The 23,995-nt window shown below is 43.5% G+C and overlaps 1 protein-coding gene across 4 annotated transcripts in view; it reads left to right on the top strand.

Annotated features, from left to right (window-relative positions):
- ABCC5 (ATP-binding cassette, sub-family C (CFTR/MRP), member 5) overlaps positions 1-23,989 on the top strand; it is an 81,702-nt gene extending 57,713 nt beyond the window's left edge. For all 4 annotated transcript variants that reach the window (XM_010855676.1, XM_010855678.1, XM_010855677.1 and 1 more), the window contains 7 exons: positions 1,677-1,766; positions 3,653-3,842; positions 8,867-9,026; positions 18,812-18,890; positions 19,918-20,031; positions 21,626-21,790; positions 23,122-23,989. In XM_010855676.1, the coding sequence (XP_010853978.1) occupies positions 1,677-1,766; positions 3,653-3,842; positions 8,867-9,026; positions 18,812-18,890; positions 19,918-20,031; positions 21,626-21,790; positions 23,122-23,223 (900 nt within the window). In that variant the 3' untranslated portion in view covers positions 23,224-23,989. The remainder of the gene's footprint in view (positions 1-1,676; positions 1,767-3,652; positions 3,843-8,866; positions 9,027-18,811; positions 18,891-19,917; positions 20,032-21,625; positions 21,791-23,121) is intronic.
- The last annotated feature ends 6 nt before the right edge of the window (positions 23,990-23,995 follow it).

Genomic DNA, 23,995 nt, shown 5'->3' with positions numbered 1-23,995 from the left:
ATGAGGGCATTGTCTTTCTCATACGTTGGCCTAGGAGAGGCCTGGTAGGCGGCTCTGCCCTAAGCTGTCATTTTACCTCTGGCTCCTAGAGCTTCTCCCCATCTGCTTTGGCAGTAGCACTGTGGACTGGAACACAGTCAGCCCTCCACATCCCCAAGTTCTGCGTCCATAGCATCAACCAACTGCAGATCAAAGATATTTGGGAGGGGAAATTCCAGATAGTTCCGAAAACTGAATTTACTACAGATGTACAACTATTTATGTAGCACATTGTATTTATAACTATTTACCAAGTCCTTACATTGCATTAGGTATTATAAGTAATCTAGAGATGACTTAAAGGATACAGGAGAATGTCTGTAGGTTGTAGGCAATTACTGGGCCATTTTATATAAGGGACTTGAGCATTCTTGGATTTTTGACAGAATCCTGGAACCAATTCCCCACGAATGCTAAAGGTTGACTTCATGGGAATAAAGGGATTTAACTCTGTTGCATGTGTTTATGAAGTAGGTACTGTTTTTTCTTAAATAAACAGATTTTGAAAATTGTTTCTTAATTGTAGATTTATGTCTTCACTAACCTTTCTTCTCTGGCCTCTTCCTAGTCTTCTAAGAAACACATATCCTCAATATGCTACTTCTGTGTGTTTTATTTTCAGGCCCCAAATTTTCCCAGTACTGTTACATACATAAACCTTTTTGGTTCTTAGGGATGATTGAAGGTCTTCAAATAGCTCAGAGAATAGCGGGGAACTTAGCACTGACTAGATAGTTAAAGATGATAAAGAATTGTTGCTAACTTTTTTAAGATGTGGTAATGGTTTTCAAAGAGATTTTATATTTTAGAGAGATAGAAGCTGAAGTATTTATGGATAAGACTTAGGCTATATGAGATTTGATTCCAGATCTATGGAAGGATGGGGTGGTACAGATGAAACAATGCTGGTTGTAAGTTGATAATTTTTTTAAGATGAATGTTTGATATGTGGGAGCCCATTATACTGTCCTCTCTATTCTTGTATATGTTTGACATTTTTCTATATTGGAAAGATAAAAATAAGTGGCCAGAGGAAACCTAAGAAGAGATCTATATCTTTACAGATACTCAAAGGTATTTGTCCATGTCTTGCAGACTTAACTTGATTCTTGGAGGGCTGGGGGTGGGGGGTGGGAGAAATCTGTGTTAAATATACTTCTGTTTCAGAGTACTCCGTCTGGGGTACACAGACTGGGGCTCTGCATTCAGTTTTGGCCCAGCCTGGTCTCTGTTGACCTTCCTGGAAGCATTCTCACTGCTGCTCACAGGCTGATACAGTCTCCATTTATTGTGGCTGCTATATCCAGGTATAGGTACAATTATGAAGCCCAGAAGTTATTCAGCTACAGCTGAATTTCTGGAAATGTAAAAACAGACAGAAAGCCTTTAGGTATAGAAAAGTTAGTGCCAGTACTGCAGTGCCACCTAGATTCCTTTAGAGTTGCAGTTGACTGGGGGCTCTTAGGCATTGTCTTGAACAGTTAAAGAATGATATGATCCCTAAAGCCAGCTGCTGTCTATCCGCAGTTAGTTCTCACAATTGAGTTGTGATCCCTGAGGTGAAGGAGGTTTGCTGGCATTCCCTTGGTGTATAATAATAATAAATTCTCTCTTGAATTGTTGTTTTCCATGATCAGTTGACAGGGCTGTTCCAGTTTACTGTCAGACTGGCATCGGAGACAGAAGCTCGCTTCACCTCAGTGGAGAGGATCAACCACTACATCAAGGTCAGGCTCCTGCAGGCCTTCTGCTGCAGTTTTACCCTCTTACCGCCTGGAATAAATGTCCCAGGAAGATGCTTGTTTTCTCTGTCTCATCTTGTCCCACAGGAGAGGCAGCATCTCTCCAGTATGCATGGAATGCGAAGAGAATATCATAAGATTTTCTAAGTGTATTTGTGAATTGTGGTCTGATTGAGAACTTACATTCATCATCTAATTTCCAAAGTGTTCCTAACCTCATTAATTCAGTTAAGCAAACTAATGTAATATTTTCCTTATACTATTTAAAACCAGGTGTTATTTCAAGTCTTAGTCTAGTTCATTTGGTTCTTAACCAGGGATGGCCATCAGAATCCCGTACAGAGCTTGAGGCAAAGACTAACATTGGCCTCATCTCTAAAGATTCCTATTTTGAGATAGGACCCAGACTTCAGGAGTTTCAAAGGCTCCATGCCTAATTCTATACTGTGTTCACAGTTCAGAAACCAGTTAACTGCATTGGTACTGAGATGATCCAGCTCTTCCCACCTTCCCCCAGGAACCTCTGCAGTCCTACAGTGTGGCAGTGTCTTCCTCCTAGTTCAAAGTCTGAAAGCAATTTTCTGTAGAGAGAAGCAGAGTCTTGAGTAGTTAACATTCTCATGTTGAACTCATTTCTCAGGAGTTATCTATTTTGCAAACTGCCCAGAGACTTTATTTTCATTTATATCATTATTTACATGGGCAGAATACATTCCAACTTCCAACTAGAATATTGACTTACAAACACTGTTTTGAAGAACTGCCCTTTCACTGAGAACTAGTATGTTATGTAACTGCTTTTTCTAGCAGAGACATGTCCCACTGGTTTGTTTTGGCAATGAACCTGATCAGTCGTAGGATATTTCTTAAACTTATAAATGATTATTATCAGGAAGAATGGCAGATAGCTATCTGATAAATCTGCTAATAGCCGTTTATGTTTATCCATGAGCCTCTTGGCTGGGTGCTCTTTGGGCACCCCAAATTGTCTGCGGGCAATTTGTGACTGTACATGTTGTGTTTGATTTAATATCACTATTGGTGTGGGTCTCTTGCTGGAAAGGTCAGGGTGATGGTCAGCCGTGGTACAGAGTGTACTTTGCACAAATCAATCACATTCCTGAGAACTGGTTCCCTGCTGCCTGTCCACAACCTGGAAGCCTGTCCCAGCACAGAGTTTTAGACTTGAGTCCCTACCCCCACCCACCAGAGCACTGCAGTCTTTGACTTTTACTTCCCTGTGAGGCTATAGGCTCCATGACTAATCGCCAGAGAGTTTTAAAAACATGGGGAGGCGTGACTATAGATGGCCAAAATTACCCAATAATTACTAAGCACAGCATTTTTAAGCTGGAATGGATTTCTAAAATCATCTAATCCAGTCCCTAGAGTTTACAGATGAGAAACTAAGACAAAGATTGAAGAACTGGTATATCCAGTTCATGCAGCTGTTAGTGGTAGAGTTGGGATTAGCGTCTGAGTCTCCTGGATTGACTGAGATGGCTCAGGGTGCTAGACTCTCATTAAATGTTCCATGAATTTTAGTTTTGCTCCTTTGAGTTTAGGCCATTGATTTTCAAATGATGAAACTCTGTTTCAAGGGGAATATTTTCAAAGAATCCCACTAAAATCTGCTGTGGCTAAAGAGGGATAGAAGGCCATTGTAAACTGCCAAGGGTAGAGGCAATTGTTCTCTGTCTCTGGTTTATTGGTGATGAGCATTTCCTGCCAGGGGCTCTTTGCAGCAAAGGAGCAGGGCAGCAGCTGTCTCTGTGGTTGCTATGGGTATCCTGGTCTTACTTCTGTGACAAAACCTTTCAGCTACCCTAGAATCTGTGGTCAGTCTGAACTGGCCTTTTCTGTCTCCCCAGACTCTATCTTTGGAAGCACCTGCCAGAATTAAGAACAAAGCTCCCTCCCCTGACTGGCCCCAGGAAGGAGAGATCACCTTTGAGAATGCAGAGATGAGGTACCAAGAAAATCTCCCTCTGGTCCTGAAGAAAGTGTCCTTCACCATCAAACCCAAGGAGAAGATTGGCATCGTGGGTCGAACAGGATCAGGTAAGGATCACCTCTCTGAAGAAACATTTAAATCAACCAGAGTCAAGTTTAGGGCCCATGATTTGCTGTTTGTTGAATATCACTCTCATCTCTTCAAACCAGATTCCTGTTAGATGAGTAATTAGTGTCTCAGGTCTCTGAAACTACTTTTTGAGGTTTATTTTCAACACTGCTTCAAAACATTTAATAATTTTTCTAATCATCAAAGTATACATTCTCAGTGCAGAACACTTGGAACGTGTCAGTTCAGTTCATTTCAGTTGCTCAGTCATGTTCGACTCTTTGCAACCCCATGGACTGTATCACGCCAGGCCTCCTTGTCCATCACCAGGTCCCAGGGCTTGTTCAAACTCATGTCCATCGAGTCAGTGATGCCATCCAGCCATCTCATCCTCTGTCATCCCCTTCTCCTCCTGCCTTCAATCTTTCCTAACATCAGGATCTTTTCCAGTGAGTCAGTTCTTCACCTCAGGTGGCCAAAGTATTGGAGCTTCAGCTTCAGCATTAGTCCTTCCAATGAATATTCAGGACTGATTCCCTTTAGGATTGACTGGTTGGATCTCCTTGCAGTCCAAGGGACTCTCAAGAGTCTTCTCCAATACCACAGTTCAAAAGCATCAATTCTTTGGTGCTCAGCTTTCTTGTGGTCCAACTCTCACATCCATACATGACTACTAGAAAGACCATAGTTTTGACAAGATGGACCTTTGTTGGCAAAGTAATGTCTCTGCTTTTGAATATTCTATTTAGGTTGGTCATAACTTTCCTTCCAAGGAGTAAGTGTCTTTTAATTTCATGGCTGCAGTCACCATCTGCAGTGATTTTGGAGCCCAAGAAAATAGTCTTTTACTGTTTCCATTCTTTCCCCATCTATGAAGTGCCATCTGTGTCATGAAGTGATGGGCCCAGAGGCCATGATCATAATTTTTTGAATGTTGAGTTTTAAACCAGCTTTTTCAGTCTCCTCTTTCACTTTTATCAAGAGGCTCTTCAGTTCCTCTTCACTTTCTGCCATAAGGGTGGTGTTATCTGCATATCTGAGGTCATTGATATTTCTCCCAGCAAACTTGATTCCAGCTTGTGCTTCATCCAGCCTGGCATTTTACATTATGTACTCTGCATATAAGTTAAATAAGCAGAGTGACAGTATACAGCCTTGATGTACTCTTTCCTAATTTGGAACCAGTCTGTTGTTCCATGTCCGGTTCTAACTGTTGCTTCTTGACCTGCATACAGATTTCTCAGGAGGCAGGTAAAGTGGTCTGGTATTTCCATCTCTTGAATTTTCCACAGTTTGTTGTGATCCACACAGTTATAGGGTTTGGCGTAGTCAATAAAGCAGAAGTAGAATATTTCTGGAAACGTATAGCAAAGTACAAAAGGTGAAAGGTAACCATAACTCCACTACCCAGAGATAATTAACTGCTAGCATTTTGGTGGATATCTTATTAGGCTATCAACAAATGTATTTTACAAAAATGAGGTACTTTTACACACACTGTTTCATGGCCTATTTATAAAATTACCACATATTTTCCATGTCAATTAATATTCTATGACATGATTTCTATGCAGTATGACATAAAATTCTGTTTTATGGATGTACCACAATTTATATTAACCCAGATCCAATTGAAGGGCAGTGAGTTGTTGTCAATTTTTTGCTTTTATGGATAGCACCACAGTAACATCCTTATTTCTATGAAGTCAAAATATACAAAAAGCTTAAGGTCTTTGTGATGTGTTACAAGTATAGTCTCATATTTATTAGAAGGCAACATAGCTCTAAATAAGCAATCTATGTTCCTTCGAAGACAGAAATTATTTTCTTGATCTGACATCAGTTGTAAATAATTAGAGAATAGGCCATCACTTTAGGCATTTTAGTTCCCTACTATTCTTAGAAGTGTGTTTCTTTCCCTCTTTCTTTCCTGAATAACATTTCAAGATTGAGTCTCGTCTTCTTTCACTAACCTGTTCACCCTTGTGTAAGAGTTCTCTCTGAGTCACTTCTCTTGAGCTTTCTAGGCTCTATCCTCCCTTGGCATCAAAACTGCTTTAGCAGTTTGAGCAGGAAAACTGCTGAAACAGCTAAAAACCCATAGTTCTGCATCTAAATTGAGTCACTTCTCTTGAGCTTTCTAGGCTCTATGCTCCCTTGGCATCAAAACTCCTTTAGCTTTTTTTTTTCTCTTGCCATTAAAAAATAGTCTTTTCTAGTCAATTTACTTTAAAGAATGTGGTAAGCAGAAAAGAGAAAGCTATTTCCTGCTCCCTCTTTGAAGGCATTATTTCACGTCAAAATAAGATACGGCCTCTAGGTTTTTACACTGGAGAGAGAATGCCCAGCCATGAGGGTGACTGTACCCATGGCTCTTACTCAGCTCCCTCCCATAAATTCCCTCTGCTGCATTGGCCCCCTAGGGGTGCACTGCTCACCTGAAACCTCTGACCTCCCTTCTTGTGATGTCCTTTTAACGCAGTAAGACAGATAAAATTTTCACCAAGACTTTATTAAAGTATAAGTAGATGAGAAATAAACAAAAATAAAATAATTCTAAACAGCATGACTTACAAAGTCTAAACTATAATCCTAATAAGGTTCTTTCAAGACTGTGACATAGGTCCTGGCTCTCCATGGTTATAACCACCTGAGGACATCATGGCTTTTTTTACCAGCACATTCCATCTGTGCAAAGGTAGTCTAGACTCAGATCTTTTGTTAGAACAACTTAACCTATTTATTTAAGCACTATTCCTTCCATCATTCCTTCAAGATTTATGATGCTCAGATAAATGGTGCTTATCATTTATTTGAGCACCATTCCTTCCTTTGAGCACCATTTATTTGAGCACCTTAAATCTTGAACCACTGCTTTGGCACTGAAGGGGGCCCTCCAGGTAGAAGGTCTGGTCTCTCACCCAGGTAGAAGGGGCCCTCCCTTCTACCTGGGTGAGAGACCACTAGCCAGATCCCCCAGTCCTGAAAAAGCCACTCCCAGGAGGAAAGACTCCTTGAGAACTGTTCTGCTACATGGATTCGGGTTTCCCAACTCGCAGATGGACATGAAGACCCCTGCCATAGGGAGATGGACAGTCAGGGTTCCCAGAGGTTGTTTGACAGGGGTCAGATCTAGACTGCAGGTCTGTGGCTACAGACACTGGAGCAAGGGAGATATTTGTATCCTCACTGACCTCTGAGTAGACAGTCAGGAGGCTGCCATGAGAAGTCTTTAAGAACATGGAGGCAGAGCAGGGACGGAGAGTCAAGAACCAGAAAACTGGGACTTCACTGGCAGTCCAGTGGTTAAGACTCTGGCTTCCAATGCAGGGGGTATGGGTTCGATCCCTGATTGGGGAGCTAAGATCCTGTATGCCTCAGGGTGTGGCCAAAAATTTTTTTTAATAAATAAAAAGATAAATCAAACTAGTTTAAAAAAGGTTTTTTAAAAAGACAACCAGGAAAACTGCTCAAACAGCTAAAAACCCATAGTTCTGCATCTAAATTGTGGGTCTGACTTGCAGAAAGATAGACAGGACTATGTCGAACTTTTTTTTTTTTTTTGATGGGAGAAGAGCACTGAGCTTTTAAAATATATATGTAAATATTTAATAAAGTCATTTCAGTTCTCAGAATCTGTTTCAAGGAAATTTTCTGAGGTAGGAGCAGTTTGAGTGATGACAAGGTTACCATAGCATTATTCTGCTGCTGCTGCTGTTTGGTCACTAAGTCATGTCCAACTCTTTGCAACCCCATGGGCTGTAGCCTGCCAGGTTCCTCTGTCCATAGGATTTTCCCAGCAAGAATACCGGAGTGGGTTGTCATTTCCTTCTCCAGGGGATCTTCCCAACCCAGGGATCAAACTTGGCAGGCAAATTCTTTACCACTGAGCCACCTAGGAAGCCCTATAGCATTATTCTAGCAAGTTTTAATTAAACTACATGTGCAACATTAGAGGACTGTTTAAATAAGAGTACAGCCACACAATGGAAATTATTGTAGCCACTAAAACTTTATCTCAAAAAGGTAATAATATAACTGAGTGCTTGCTATGTAATGTTAAGTGGAGAAGATAGTTACAATATTTCTCTGGTATCATCTCAACTCTTGAGGAAACAAACTAAAAGGAAATGTGTCAAAAAAAAAAAAAAAAGCAGGACTTTCCTGGTGGTGCAGTGGCTGGTGCTCTGTGCTCCTAGTGCAGGGGTCCTGGGTCCAATCCCTGGTCAAGGAACTAGACTCCACATGCAGCAACTTAAAAAGACGATCCCACAACCAAGACCCACTGTAGCCAAATAAATAAATAGATAATGTACATACATAATTTTTTTTAAAAGGAGTAGTTAGATTATGGGAAATTGATGTTATCTGCTTGAATTATTTATATCATTTTTTGAAGAGTCAATTATGAAAGGCTATTCTGCCTATCACTGTGATCCTAAACTTGCTGTTTTATCCCCCAAACCTGCTTTTCTACATTTTCCTATCATGGTAGAGAATCTACAGTCACTCATTTTCTCAAATCCAAAACTCCTTTCCTTGTGTGTTTAGCCTAGAACTTCTCCCTTCCCTAGCTTCGTGGCAGTGAAAGGCCTTGTACTGTTTTTCTTTGCTGAGATAAGGGGACAGAAGAGAGACAACAGCTTGTCCTCTGATTTGCCTCAAGCTCCTAGCTCTTGGTTCTTACCTGAGAAGCATCAAACCCTGTGTACCTGTACCTAAGGTGAAAAGGAGACGTTTTTCCATTTTACTCTCAGGAGAGTGTAACGGTCCCTCCTACTCCTTCTCAGGCTGCAGTATGTTGTATAAGTGTATATGCTTGGTAGCTCCAGAGAGTTCCTTGTTTTTTGTTTTTATTTTTCTAGCTATCACTTTCTACATTATCTTTGTTATCTATGTTATCCATCGAAATAATGATTGAACAGAAATAGAAAAATAGATGATGTTGCCCTGAGAAGAGGCCAGTTTTGTCTTCCCAGAATTTGCCAATCGAATGACTCTTGCCTATCTTCTGACTTATCAGGGAAGTCCTCTCTGGGCATGGCCCTCTTCCGCCTGGTGGAGTTGTGTGGAGGCTGCATCAAGATTGATGGAGTGAGAATCAGTGACATTGGCCTTGCTGACCTCCGGAGCAAGCTCTCCATCATTCCCCAGGAGCCGGTGCTGTTCAGCGGTACTGTCAGGTGAGACCTCAGTGCAGGCCAGGTGAGCGGGACAAAGCCCCACCGGGGACTGAGATCCAGTGGCCTCTGGTGCGGCACTTTCCCAACACCATGCGCTCCCTGTTGCAGGAAGAGCAGCTCCATAGTACTAGTCACCTCATTAGTTAATCAGGACCCAGGGGCCCTGCAGCCAGATGGTAAGAAGTCAGAGAGATCTGGAATCTCTGTCTTCAGACAAGTTACTTAGCCACTCCTAAGCTTGTTTTCTCCTCCATGAAATGGGGATGTTACTAAGATCTGTTGTTGTGATAATTGAATGAATTTGTACAAATTTTATAGAAGTGTGGAGGCTGGCAAAGGGCGAGCATTCTGTGCATGGAAGCAGCCACCATCATCCCTCACTGTCCTCTCTCCTAGGGACACTCAAGAGTTGCAGTTCTCTCGACGGTTTTCAGGCATTATTACTACTCGTGGTTCTCATTTTCTAGTATCTAAAGCAAATTTTTGGTTCTTACTCTGGAATGATGCCCCTCTCTGAAATCTACCAGACTGCCAAAGAAAACATTTCTTTTCTTGATCTGTTATAACAGTAACTAATAAGGAAATACGTTTAACCCCATTGTCTTTTCCTGTGCTTTATCAGTCTAGCCTTAAGCATTTGCCTCCTAAAAACAATGGGTTTCCATAATTTGTGTCCATTTCTATTTAAGTTGACTCTCTAAATAAAAATAGCTTCAACCATATAGTTGACCTAGATAGCACTTCTTTTTAAAAATTACTCTAAAAGTGATATTGTCATTTTCTCTTTACTTTTTAGCAGTTTCCAAGAAAAGGTACCAATTTAATTTCAAATAACCACAGTGTTCAGAATTGTCTTTAAAACAGACTCATCCCCCCCACCCTCCACCACTTTTAGAAATGGCATTTGAACTCACTGATTTGAGGAGGTTCGGTAGATAAACTGAATTCTTACCTACATTTATGTGGGGTCAGTACTCTTGGGTGTATTTATTTTGGCATTTCTCTAAAACACTAGTGAATTTGTATAGCACAGACTGGCTCTGTTGATGATGATAAATGAAAGTATTAGTCACTCAGTCATGTCTGACTCTTTGCAACCCCATGGACTGTAGCCCACCAGGCTCCTCTCTCCATGGAATTCTTCAGGCAAGGATACTGAATTGGGTTGCCATTCCCTTCTCCAGGGGATCTTTCCCACCCAGGGATTGAACCCTGGTCTCCCAAATTGCAAGCAGTTTTGATCATGATTAATCATTCCCTTTGGGTGAATAAATAACAAGGTCAAACAAGCAACATCAAAGAGAATTTGAATTTATTGAAGACTCAAGTCTAAAGTCTAAACAAATTGAGAGATATTACCAAATCTGCTCTTCCTTCCTATAAATCTCTCTATTTTTAGGTGCCACGGGAATGCCTTTGAGAATAAAATTGGCCTAATGATTTTTTGGCTCAGGACAAAAAAAAACATATTTTTCTTATTTTTTTTAAATTACCATTTAGAAGAGATCTAGAAAGTAAGACACGTTATAGACTTCCCATGAATATGGTGCTACCAAGAAGTACCAGTGTTCATTTCACATTTTTACAGCACTTCATTTAAGTCTTTGATTCGGCTTCTGGAGTTAACGGTTAAGAACTGACCTGCTGGCTGCTGTTTGTGGAACATCGTGGAAGCGCAGCCTTTTTGGGAGTCGGGGCCGTTTGTTATCAGCTCCAGAGACGTGTTGCCACCTGATGGATAGGCTCAGTGGCTGGTGTGCTGCTGCCCGCGTTTTTAGTCATTGAGCTTGGAGCACTGTTTAGTCAGTCAGCTGTGCAAACCTAGGAAATCATATAAGTTTCACTTTCTGCTCACTGAAATTTTGACTGTTTAGGACTGTCACTGAGAACAAATTCAATCCCAGACCATCTACCTTTCCTTTATCCTCTCAAGTTTCTCATAGATCCCAAAGAATATCCAGCGTTTGGTATTCTTTTGCTGTTCTTAGAAAATTAGAAGACCTGTAATGAGTTTCCCAAGGCAAGGGCAGGCTAGATCATCTGCTCCCTCACCTACCCCCTAGAGACTCCAAATTTTGGAACTGTGTCTCCACCGCCATTAACCAGCATTGGGGGTGGGTACATCTCCTGGAGATTCCAACTTGCCATTAAAGTGTATCAGAAGGGAATTCAAGGTAAAACCAAAATCGAACAAACAAAACTCAGACTCTCGAAAGATAAAAATGTCTGAATTGTTCTACGTATCAGTTCAGTTCACTTCAGTCGCTCAGTCATGTCCGACTCTTTGCGACCCCATGAATCGCAGCACACCAGGCCTCCCTGTCCCCGGAGTTCACTCAGACCCACGTCCATTGAGTCAGTGATGCCAATATAGATAAATCATAGACCAGATCGTTTAGGGGCACACCCCTCCCTGGATTAGCCCATTCAAATAGCTTGTCCTAATCCAATCCATTCCAATAGCTCATCCAGGCCTGCCTCATCCAGCTGTCTGGGTTTGAGCTATAGGGCTCCTGTGTGTCTGAGGCCAGCCAGTACTTTCCTCTGCCATTTGCTCTGATTATCTCCATGAAGAGCGGTCCGTTTTCATCCAGACCTAAACACTTTGGCTGACCTTCCCTCTTTCATAGTCCTGGCAATACTTTTCTTTTCCCAGAGGACCTATGCTTCCTGGTCTCAGGAAGCCCATCTCTTTGCCTCCACCCTCACTTTCCATCCTTGTGGACTGTCTGCAGTCTGGCTTGGCTGGTGGTTAATCTGCCCCTTAGAGGGACTAGTTGTCCTCAGCTGTCACTCTGGTGTGTCTCTGCATCTCAGTCTCCTCACCGGGGATGAGCACATCTCATCACCAGGAGCATCTCTACCTAGCGTCCATCCATTATCAGCAAGCAGTGTTCTCACGTCTTCCTGTTCAGATGCTTTCTCTCCTTTTCTACTTGCCCATTTTATTTTATTTTTTTCCACTTTTGAGGAATATCTCAAGCTCTCAACTCAAAATCACAACAAAGGCACCTGAGCCCACAACTGATCCACCTCTGCTTTGATTCATTCTGGGCCAAAACACCTTCAGGCAGAAGCACTTAGTGCTCTAGAAGAAATGGAAGTTGCTCCAAATTTGAAGCAGTTCTTAGAATCTCAAGGTTTTTCATTTGTCTTTGCATTATTCTGTTGTTTAAGGGGCCCCCTTTTACTTTTTTTGACATCTGAGTCTCTGTGGAATCAAGGAATCCCCAAAAGCTTCTAGTCTCAACGCCAGCAAGTAATGGTAAATCTAGGATAACTATGAAGAACACTAGATGTTATCTAAGTTTTGTTGAAGTCTTTCTGGCTGGGAGTATGTGTGAAATCTCTGTATCTTCGTCTTAATTTTGCTGTGAACCTGAAACTGGTCTTTTAAAATTGTCCTTAAAAAAAGGAAAAGGTCATTCTGGGAGTTGTCTTTTGGCCTAGTGGTTAGGATTCTAGGCTTTCACTCCTGGGGCCCAGGTTCAGTCCCTGGTTGGGGAACTGAGATTCTGCAAGCTGTGGCATGGCCAAAAAAAAAAGTCACACTGTACCAGACACTGCTACTCTAAAGAACAACGACAATAGTATTAGCTAAGCTCATTGAGGATTTACGTGGCCTACTGTCCTAAGCATTTAAATTGTATTAATTTATCAAAATTAAAGTACTCAGAATTTGGTGAGGGTAGGTACTATTATTATGCCTATTTATAGGTGAAAAAGCTAAAGCCCAAAGTGGTTAAATAACTTGCCCAAAGATAAGAATTTCAATCTGGGCTATTTGGCTCAGAGCCTGGGTTCTTCCTCACCATACTTGCTGTGTTGTCTCCTGAAGTTCCTACCACACCCTCCTCAGTCATAACCTTGAGAGGTAACCCTGTCTCTCCAAGCACCAAGGCTGGGCCTGCTTCCTCAGGCGTCTTGACCGTTAGTTACCTTTCTTTTTCCAATATCTTTAAAATTTCATTATCTGCTTTCAGATTTGCAGTAGGTCTCTGTCCCTTTTCTTGAGAAAAATTGTCACACAAACTCTGCTCTTCTCTTTAGTCTTTTTCATATGCTCTAACTAAAAGCCAAAATCAGTCCATATTTCTGAATGACTATTTTGAACTTTCCTTTAGCTTCCTGTCAGAAGGTCTGAGGGTCCTGTAGTCTCCTACCCTGAAATCCCAAGGCTGCAGGGAGGTGCCCACATGGACAGAGGACAGTGTAGTTCAGCGTGGAGTCTTCTGTGTGCCTGGAAGGGATTGCTGTATCCTCATTCCCCTCAGGAGATACTCTTGACCTTATTCGGTACTTGTCAATAGGTGAGCTTAGAATATTGCTAAAAATAAAACATAAAAACCAAAGAGGAAAATACACTTTGGGCAACATAGGGCTCCAGGACTTCTGACTGTTAAAAATAACCTTCATTCTCAGATTTTCTTTCTGTCCATCCACCCAGATGAGTACTTGATCCAGTGGATACATAACTTTACTTGCTTTCATTTTTGTGGGTCAGACCAGGACCATCTGGCCACTGTAATGAGGATGTGTTTTTGTTTTTCTCATTCTTGATTGAGTTCCTTGTTGAGATCAGTCTGGTCTGCCTTAATGTGTAACCACCTGCTGGGGTTTCCCCAATGGCTCAAGCAATAAAGAATCCGCCTGCAATGCAGGAGACAAAGGTTCAGTCCCTGGGTAGGAAAGATCCCCTGGAGAAGGAAATGGCAACCCATTCCAGTATTCTTACCTGGAGAATGCCATGGACAGAGGAGCCTGGAGGGCCACATTCCATGGGGTGGCCAAGAGTCAGACATGACTGAGAGACTAAACAACACCACCTGCTGGTGTACATAAATATTCCCTATATATCCGGAACCCATGGCTTAGTCTTGGGGGCTCCTTCAGCTGGTGTGATGGGCCTGGGCGAGGTTGAAGGTCAAGCCCATCCACATGTCTGCCGAGTCTGATGGGGCAGCTGCTCAGTGAGCAGGGTCCGCACTCTGGTGTGCTTCCTGCTTGTCTAGTAGACGTATCTGATGAATTTACTGGATGTGTTTATGTGCTAGAGATGCTGCAACAGTGTACCACAAACTGGGTAGTTTAAAACCAGAGCTTGACTCTCTCACAGTTCTGGAGGCTAGAAGGATGACATCAAGTGTCAGCAGGGCCGTACTCTGAAGCCTGTAGGGTCCTTCCCTGCCTCCACTACATTTTAGTGGTTTGCCAACAGTCTCTGGTGTGCTTGGCTTGTAGATTCATCATTCCAGTCTCTGCCTCCGTTGTCACATGGGTTCTCTCCCTGTCTCTGTCTTTATGTGGCCCTCTCTCTTCTAAGGACACCAGTCCTAGATTGAGAGTCTACCCTACTTTACTACTCCAGGCTGACCTCATCTCACCTAATACTATCTACACTGATTTATTTCCAGATAAAGTCACATTCTTAGGTACCGAGGATTAAATTTCAGCATATCTTTTGGGGGGATACTCTTCAACCCATGATGCTAGGCATCAATGTACAGTGTTAACATTTCCTTGGGACTTCCCTGGCAGTCCTGTGGTTAGGACTCCTCACTCTCATAGCCAAGGGCCCCAGTTTGATCCCTGGTTGGGAAACTAAAATCCCACAAGCCTCACAGCCAAAAGAGAAAGAGAATACTTCCTAGACTAACTCTAGAGAAATTATCTGCACATTCCTTTCCTGAAAACCAGTATTATGGACCCTTCAATCTTGAACATATATTTATTGAGGTCTTGCTGCTGCTAAGTCGCTTCAGTCGTGTCCGACTCTGTGCAACCCCATAGACGGCAGCCCACCAGGCTCCCCCTGGGAAAGAACACTGGAGTGGGTTGCCATTTCTTTCTCTAATGCATGAAAGTGAAAAGTGAAAGTGAAGTCGCTCAGTCGTGTCCGACTCCTAGTGACCCCATGGACTTCAGCCCACCAGGCTTCTCTGTCCACGGGATTTTCCAGGCAAGAGTACTGGAGTGAGATCTTAACTCTGTGGAAAGGACTCGACTCAGCAGAATTGGGAAGAATCTGAACAAGTGGTCAAATCTAAAGCCTAAAATTATGCAGTCCTTCCAGGAAGACATAGAGAAAGGGAAGATTTGAGCAGTAGGTGACAGGCTAAGCCGGAAATTCAAAAAGTGAGGTATCAAACCATAGGTAGCAGTTTATCAAGTTATTGGTGCTGGGAATTCCAGCCTTAGGTAAATACAAATTTTCTACAGGCAAACAGATCACAGTAGTAGAGACTGGGCAGTGTTCCAGGGAGCTTGGAGCTTGGAGATAGAACCAGAGTAAGGTGGGGCCCCAAGCCTTAGGAGCCTGAGCAGGCTGTCAGGCTAGACCTGGATACATGGAGACATAATAGGAATTGACCTAGCAGAACTGGCTAACAGGTAGATTCTAACTCAAGAAGAGGTTCTGCTGGCTCTAAATGGGAACTACAGTCAGACCAGGAGCCAGATCAGAGCAGCCGGGTGCTAAACCACAGATCCTATTGCCTGAGGAAGAGTTGATTCTCTGTAATGGCAGAGGCCGCTCTTCAGCATGCAGTCCTGTGGGGTGTCTGTATAGAGAACGCAGTGCAGGGTGAGACCAGGCAAAGCATGGTTTTTGCTCAGGTGCTTTAAACATAACCCCTGTTTAAAGCCAGTCATGATTTCCCATGGAAGTAGGTACCCCTTCTTCTAGGATGATGAGGAATTCTGGACCACCACAAAAGTCCTGGAACTTTTTTTTTAAGGCTTTCTTGAATTTGTTACCATATTGCTTCTGTTTTATGTTTTGTTTTTTTGGCTGTGAGGCATGCGGGATCCATGCACTGTGCATTAGAAGGCGAAATCTTAACCACTGGACCACCAGGGAAGTCTCTTGTTTTAAAAAAGAGCTCTGAGCATTTTGGTTCAAAACTAAAAACCCTATTATGACCCCCAGGTCAAGAATTCTGCTATAAAAGTATGAGGAAGTCCATATTAGACCACACAAATAGGAGAGAGAATATTTTATTATAAAAACTTGCCTTGCTATCTGGATAAATGTCTCTCAGAGGATTGTCTTGCTAATCTTGCCCCATGGGAATTCCCACCAGTCAGTTTTGAATCAGGGGAAAATGATTAACCTTTTATCCCCCGAGACTTGGGATGGAGAACACGTGTTTGAGTCTGTCCCTGATCTGTGGTATATCAGTACAAAGTTCCCCTAAAAAGGTGGCTGGAGAGGAGAGCCATAGACATAGATTTCATCAACCCTGATGCATGTGCAGACAGACTCCAGAGTGTTAGAGGGACAGGGATGATCAGGTGCTTTCCACGTCTTTCAGTTTTGTCTTTTTGATTAGAAACGGGCGAGATTCTCCTTTGATTTAGCCTGTGGTCTGCCATTTCAGTTTTAGGTTATCAACAAATCGAACCACCTTCTTTAACTGAGAGGGCTCTTCCTGGATGACATGCCTTGCAGAGATCAGCCTTCCCCATCTAGACTTTCCATGGGTAGGATCCTGGTATTCAGGATCATGGGATTATTGTGTCCACTTGGAAAATGTGCTGAATATAAGAGTCAAAACCACCAAACAGTGTAACCAGGCATTTAAAGTGACCACATCCCCGGTCAATTTAACAGCCACCAGCTATCAAATGTCTACCATGTTCCAGGTGCTGTATCTACACATCTCTAATATTCACAGCAACCTACCAGGGCATGTCACATCATTGTCTCCCCATTTTATAGGTGAGGAGACTGAGGAGTGACTTGTCCAAGGTCATGCAGATGGTAAGAGGCAGAGTAGGGATCAAGCCCAGTTGGCTCTTACTCTTACAAAAAATATTAGACAGTATACCCGGGCTACAACAGTGAATAAGATCCAGACAGGGATTCTAATGCAATGGAGGAGAGAGACAAATGAAACAGTGACAAGTGCCATCATAAGGGTGAGCAGGGGGAACCCCCAGTCCAGGCCTGAAGGGCCAGAAGACACCAGCTAAGTTGAGAGCTGAAGGATGAGAAGGAAGCATAGCCAAGGAACAGGAACAATGTAATAATGATGCAGTAATAGCAGCTCTCACATACACACTGCCAAGCCTGCAGCAGGCGCTCCTGTAAGTGCTTTACATATGTGAATTGTGGTTCCCACAGCTGCCTTTTGAGGAGGTGCTCTTCTAATTTTGGTTGCACTAGGGCTTCGTTGCTGCACATGGGCTTTCTCTAGTTGCAGGAAGGGGGGCTGATCTTGGTTTCGGTGTGCAGGCTTCTCACTGCGGCGGCTTCTCTTGTTGCAGAGCACAGGCTGTCAGTGCTCAGGTTACAGTAGTTGCAGCACTTGGACTTGGTGATTGTAGCATACAGGCTTAGTTGCTCTGAGGCCTGTGGAATCTTCCCAGACCAGGGATCGAACCCATGTCCCTTGTATTGGCAGACAGATTATTATCCACTGCACCACCAGGGAAGTCCAAAGAGCTGCTCTTTTATCCCTGTCTTACACGTAAGGGAACTGAGGTGTAGAGAAGTTAAGCTAACTTGGCCAGGATCACACAGTTGTCATTGATAGAAGCTGTGAAGGAATCAAGCAGTCTGGCTCCAGAGCTCTTGCTTTTTACCAGTGCCTCTCATGTCAAAAGGTGGGGAGTGATCTCGTGTTCTAAGTGGTAGGAAGCGCATGTGTGAAGGGACACGAGAAAGTGGGACTGTTTAGTGAGTCTCCCAGGAGTCCAGAGATGTCATGTGCCAACCTGCACTCTCCTCTAGGGTAGAATTCTTAAGTAATAACCTCCTTGTGTTTGCCTGCCCGAGATTAGTCACCCTAGACATGGAGACAAATATGGATCAGAGCTAGAGTTCTCCCAAAGGTTTTTCTATTTCCCACACCTCAACTGTAATTTATGAGCAAAGCAAATTATACTTAATATCTTTAAGATTACTAGACCCACAAATGTGATGTTTAGATCTAGACAAGACACCCAAAATTAATTCTACAGCCCACCTTCCACCCAGTATCTGTTTCATCACCACCTTTTCACCTCATCCTCCACGACCAAGAGCTTCTTCTCCTGTCTTTAACACTTTAAGAGCTCTCTAGTCCTGTTGTTTTGGTGGCAATCTTAATGTCCAGTAAGCAAGAACAGTTCCCAAACTGATTTTTGGTGCTAGTGAAATCCTTCCTCTTGAGCCCCTTTCTGCTCAGCTTTGTCCCTCCCTCTCCTGCAGGATCGGCTCCTTTTCTGGTCAGCTAGCTGTTGAGACCCCTGCCCAGTGACAGGTGTAGCAAGAAGAGAGAGGGAGTTTCTCTGAGTTTATACATACAAGAGATGTATTTTAGTATGCATATGCATAGGAAGCAATCTAGAAAGATATATGCCAAAATGCTAACAGTGTTTGTTTCAAAGGGTCTGATAAGTGATTAAACATACTGGTTTTAGGGAGTTCTCTGGTGGTCCAGTGGTTAATACTCTGCACTTTCAGTGCAGAGGACATGGGTTTGATCCCTGATTGGGGGACTAAGATCCCCCATGCTAAGATCCTATATATATATATATATGGGTTTTTTTGACTTTTTATGTCTATATTTCCTAATTTTTCTATAACTTGTATCATTTACATAATAAAAATAATACAGTTTTGTAAAGAAGAAAGGGAGGCTCATTCCTGTGACAGGCAGGCAGCGGCACTCCCGTCTTGGCCTCCACCTGTGGCTGTCAGGGTCAGAGCCCGTTGTTTAAACCTTTACCACAGTCATCGTGTGCGGGGTGGTTGCTTATGTGTTGGATCCCTGAGAAATTCCTATTATGTTTCTCATTAGATCAAATTTGGATCCCTTCAACCAGTACACTGAAGACCAGATCTGGGATGCCCTAGAAAGGACACACATGAAGGAATGTGTAAGTAAAGAACTGAGGGAGAACTTTGCTAGAACTTCAGGGGTGGAAACTCGGTGATGCCATGGTCATTCCCCAGTCAGCTCTGGCTGCCTCTGTCCAGCCCGGCGTTTCCCGCCACCTTCAGGATGTCTGTGGAGGAGCACTTCAGAGCAAGGCTTCCCAGGCATTTCACAATGGGTATAAAAGTCAGTATTTCCTTATCCTCACCTCCCCTCTCTTATTCCCTCCCATAGTCATATTTCCCTTTTTATTGTACCATCCATTCATTGAGAAGATATTAATGACAACCACTCAGCGTTCAGTATGCTTTTAAATCAAGTTCTATTTTATTAATCATAACAGTACAACATCCTTTTGAAGCATGTATATATGTGCAAAAGATTTATCACTTCTTGAGTCCACAAAAAGCACCCAGTGTGCATATGAACCTCTCAGAGTAACTTAGCAGGCACCCTCCAAGGGCCATGAACTAAGATTACCCCTGGCCTGGAGTGGGGTCTCTTGTGCTCCTGCACACTAGCCCAGGATCTCCTGCCCAAATTCAACTAGAGCAGCTCTGCCTTCATGACCTTTCTATTGGGCTTCTTCAAACAATTTCATTTGAAGAACAGGTTCTATAATTTATAGGAAGAAAAGTTTGACAGCCATGGGTCTACAGCTTTGGCCTTCAGAAAGAGAGTAGTTTTGTTTACCCCATCTCTCATTGCATCACCATATTTTCAGGACCCAAAATGATAGGATTTCAGAACATAAAATATATTGGAATTTCTGGGACATTTTGATGACATGAGACTAATAGATAGTTTAGTTGAAATATGGAATGGCCTAGAAAATGTGGTCCTGCTACGTGATTATCACACCTGTATGTTCTTTCTAGGTGAGCCAGATTCTTGGCTAATAATTCTTTCATCTGTTTAAGAATAATTTATTTTTGCCCCTGGGTTTTTGACAAAATTTAGCTTTATTTTCTTTCTTTCAAAATTTAGGTGTTTTTTTTTTAACCCTTCTAATCTCTATTTCTCCCTAGATTGCTCAGCTACCTCTGAAACTTGAATCTGAAGTGATGGAGAATGGGGATAACTTCTCAGTGGGGGAACGGCAGCTCTTGTGCATAGCTAGAGCCTTACTCCGTCACTGTAAGGTAAGGTGGTCTGGTGGGTGGCAGAGGAGGGCGTCAGCAGAAGCACAGGAAGATGGAAGAATAGCCATTGCCTGTGGCATGAGGTCCAAAGGCATTCTTGGCTCCGAGCCCAGGGGCACTTTTTTTTTTTTGGTTGCACTGAATCTTTGTTGCTCGGCTTGGGTGTGGGCTTCTCAGTGCGCTGGCTTAAAACTCAACAGTCAAAGAACTAAGATGATGGCATCTGGCCCCATCACTTCATGGCAAATAGATGGGGAAACAATGGAAACAGTGACAGACTTTATTTTCTTGGGCTCCAAAATCACTGCAGGTGGTGACTGTAGCCATGAAATTAAAAGATGTTTGCTCCTTGGAAGAAAAGCTATGACCAACCTAGACAGCATATTAAAAAGCCGAAACAATACTTTGTCGACAAAGGTCTGTCTATTCAAAGCCATAGTTTTTCCAGTAGTCATGTATGGGTGTGACAGTTGGACCATAAAGAAGGCTGAGTGCCGAAGAATTGATGCTTTTGAACTTTCGTGTTGGAGAAGACTCTTGAGAGTCCCTTGGACTTCGAGGAGATCCAACCAGTCCATCCTAAAGGAGATCAGTCCTGAATATTCATTGGAAGGACTGATGCTGAAGCTGAAGCTCTAATACTTTGACCACCTGATGTGAAGAACTGACTCATTGGAAAAGATCCTGATGCTGGGAAAGATTGAAGGCAGGAGGAGAAGGGGACAACAGAGGATGAGGTGGTTGGATGGCATCACCGACTCAATGGACATGGGTTTGAGCAAGCTGCAGGAGATGGTGAAGGACAGGGAAGCCTGGCGTGCTACAGTCCATGGAGTTGGAGAGAGAAGGACACGACTGAGCGATTGAACAACAACCCTGTTGAGCTTGGACTCCAGGGCCCACAGGCTTCAGTAATTGCAGCTCCTGGGCACTAGGGCACAGGCTCAGGAGTTGTGGCACTTGAGCTTAGTTGCTGTGTGGCGTCTTCCTGGACCAGGGATTGAGCCCATGTTTCCTGTGTTGGCAGGTGGATTCTTTACAACTGAGCCACCAGGAACGTCACTCAGTGGCATTTTTTTTTAACAGAATACCCAGAGATGTTTAACCTTGACACAATTTGGGTATATGGATATTTTGTTTGCTTTTTTGTTTTTATTTTTGACGGCCTTGAGCCTTCAGTTTCCAAGGGCAACTTGTTTCTGTCTTCTGAGTAGTTGTAGTATTGGAAGCCATAGACTTAAAAGATTTTAAAACTGTAAGACATGTCCAGATCATCAAATACAGTCCAGTCCCGTCATGTTAAAACTGGAAAAGGGAAGTCCAAAAAAGTCACTGTTCAGAGTCACAGAGCAAGTGAGGCGAGTGGTTTGCTAGATCAGTATTTCACGTATTTGTGGAAATCAAGGCAAACATATGAATTCGAAGTTATGTCATTTCTAAACAAAACAGTATTTTAAATTTGTGTGTACCTATTTAGAAAAAAACAATATATAATATAAAATTCAAATCTTAAAACACATTTTGGTGAAACCTAGATTAACTAGAATGCTTAAGGAATTGGTTGGATCCCTCTTTCTCTTCTCTTCCCCGGCAGATTCTGATTCTAGATGAAGCCACAGCTGCCATGGACACTGAGACAGACTTACTGATCCAAGAGACCATCCGAGAAGCATTCGCTGACTGCACCATGCTGACGATTGCCCATCGCCTACACACAGTCCTAGGCTCTGATAGGATTATGGTGCTGGCCCAGGGGCAGGTACTGAGCCCCCAAGGGACCTTGGTTTGGCACGTGGCCTTGTCTGGGAGGAGAACTGGCCCCTGGCAGGATTAGGCTGATGGCCCTTATAGCACTCAGATAAGCAGCCATAGTGACTCCAGCCTGGTTCCTTTTGCATGGGATGCAGCCCTCCCAATCAAGAGATTGAGTCTGGAGCATGCCTGTTGGGTTCTCATTATGCTTTACTACCCATTCTTTTGTTGCTTGTGAACAGTAACACTTTGACTTAGGTCAGAGAGCATGTGTACTTTGTAGTTCACTCACAGGGGTTTTCCAAAGCTGTTGAGACCAGCCACCACACGTCTGCTTTTTGCAGTCATGTAGTGGTGCCAAACTTCTTGCTGTTCCCAGCTTTCCCACATACTGGCCCCCAGGCTTTTTCATTTCCTGCTATTTCCTTTCAGTGCTGTTGGCTATAAACCACCTTGGATCCCCTAAGCATTTCCACCTCTCTGTCTACTCATACAGTTCCATCTACCTAAAATGCCCTTTCCTGTGCTCACTCTCCCATGTGGACCTGCTTATACCCTGCCTATCCCATAAGAGAGCCAGTGTCTGCCTCCCCCCTTACTGTACAGGGTGTCTGCTCTGGCACCCAACCGCCTACCATCACATAGCCAGCCCCAGGAAGACACTTTGTCCTTGTGCCTGTCTCTGTTGGACAGGATAGCCTTTCCTAAGAGCATCCCAGGAGATGTCCTGTTCTCTGTCCTTGGCCAGAGTCACACACCTTTGCCCTGCAGCAAGGGAGGCTGGGGGAGTGAGTATGTGGCCTCTGTCTGGGAGGCAGGTTCTGCCAGCACACTGTTCTGTTTTCTACTGGAGTGTGATTTCCGGTGACTGCCTAGTAGCCCCTCATGGGAATGGATAATTGACTGAGTTGATCCCTTATACTCACTTCCCTTTTGTTTTTCTGCCAACTAAGCCTCTTTTCCATCCATAGGTTTGGATCAGCTTACACAATAAGATGCCATTTACTTGGTATGCCTTTGACTTGAGCTCCAGTTTCTTCCCTCTGCAGCATATAGGACCTTTTGATTGATTCCTTCTTACACAGGGCTGAGAGAATTGAGACTTAATGTGAAGGGACTCTGGAGGTGTCTCTAAATTTTCTCTTAACTAAACTCTGGTTAGTTTAAAAAAAAGAGAGAGAGAGAGAACCCAGGTGGGCATGGCAGAGCTAGCTGAACTGCCACCTTGATTCCATCCTCGGGGGTTTGGGGCTTTGCCCCCCTTCCTGAGCTGTGGATCCTGTAGGACACCCCAAGTGTCCCCGAGTCACCGTCCGATGCTGTCTCCTTCCTCTACAGGTGGTGGAGTTCGACACCCCATCGGTCCTTCTTTCCAACGACAGCTCCCGGTTCTATGCCATGTTTGCTGCTGCAGAGAACAAGATCGCCGTCAAGGGCTAACTCCCCCAGTGCCGTCCACATCTCTTTTCTTTGGAGCATTGCCATTCCCTGCCTGGGGCGGGCCCCTCACTGCGTCCTCCTGCCGAAACCTTGCCTTTCCCGATTTTATCTTTCGCACAGCAGTTCAGGATTGGCTTGTGTGTTTCACTTTTAGGGAGAGTCCTATTTTGATTATTGTATTTATTCCATATTCATGTAAACAAAATTTAGTTTTTGTTCTTAATTGCACTCTAAAAGGTTCAGGGAACCGTTATTATATACGTATCAGAGGCCTATAATGAAGCTTTATACGTGTAGCTATATCTATATATAATTCTGTACATAGCCTATATTTCCAGTGAAAATGTAAGCTGTTTATTTTATATTAAAATAAGCACTGTGCTAAGAACAGTGCAGATTCCTTTCTATCATTTTTGTACAGTCTGCTGCACTAGAGGTCTGGTTTTGCTATTAGACTATAGGAAGGGTAGCGTGCGTTTTTCCCCAGCTGGCTGTTTCACGGTGCCGGGATTTCTGGGTGTCCGAAGGAAGGAGTGTAGCAGTAGCCGGCCCTCCAGTGGCCCCCTGCTGCCTCCCAGCAGCCACGCCGGGGTGGGGCAGAGCGGGGGCCACGGAGGCCGCGCAGAGCACCGTGAATTCTCAGGGCTCCTGCTTTCTGTCCTCTTGTCACTTCACCGCTTCTGTCGGGAGAGCAGTGGGTCAGAGTCCCAGACCCCTCTCCTCCCCCTCCACCGGGACCGAGAGTCACAGACCCTTCCTCGGCCAAGGGGGA

The sequence above is a fragment of the Bison bison genome, unplaced genomic scaffold (assembly GCF_000754665.1).
Source record: "Bison bison bison isolate TAMUID 2011002044 unplaced genomic scaffold, Bison_UMD1.0 scf7180017864367, whole genome shotgun sequence".
Classification (NCBI taxonomy): Eukaryota; Metazoa; Chordata; class Mammalia; order Artiodactyla; family Bovidae; genus Bison; species Bison bison.
This window is presented reverse-complemented; position numbering and strand designations above follow the sequence as displayed.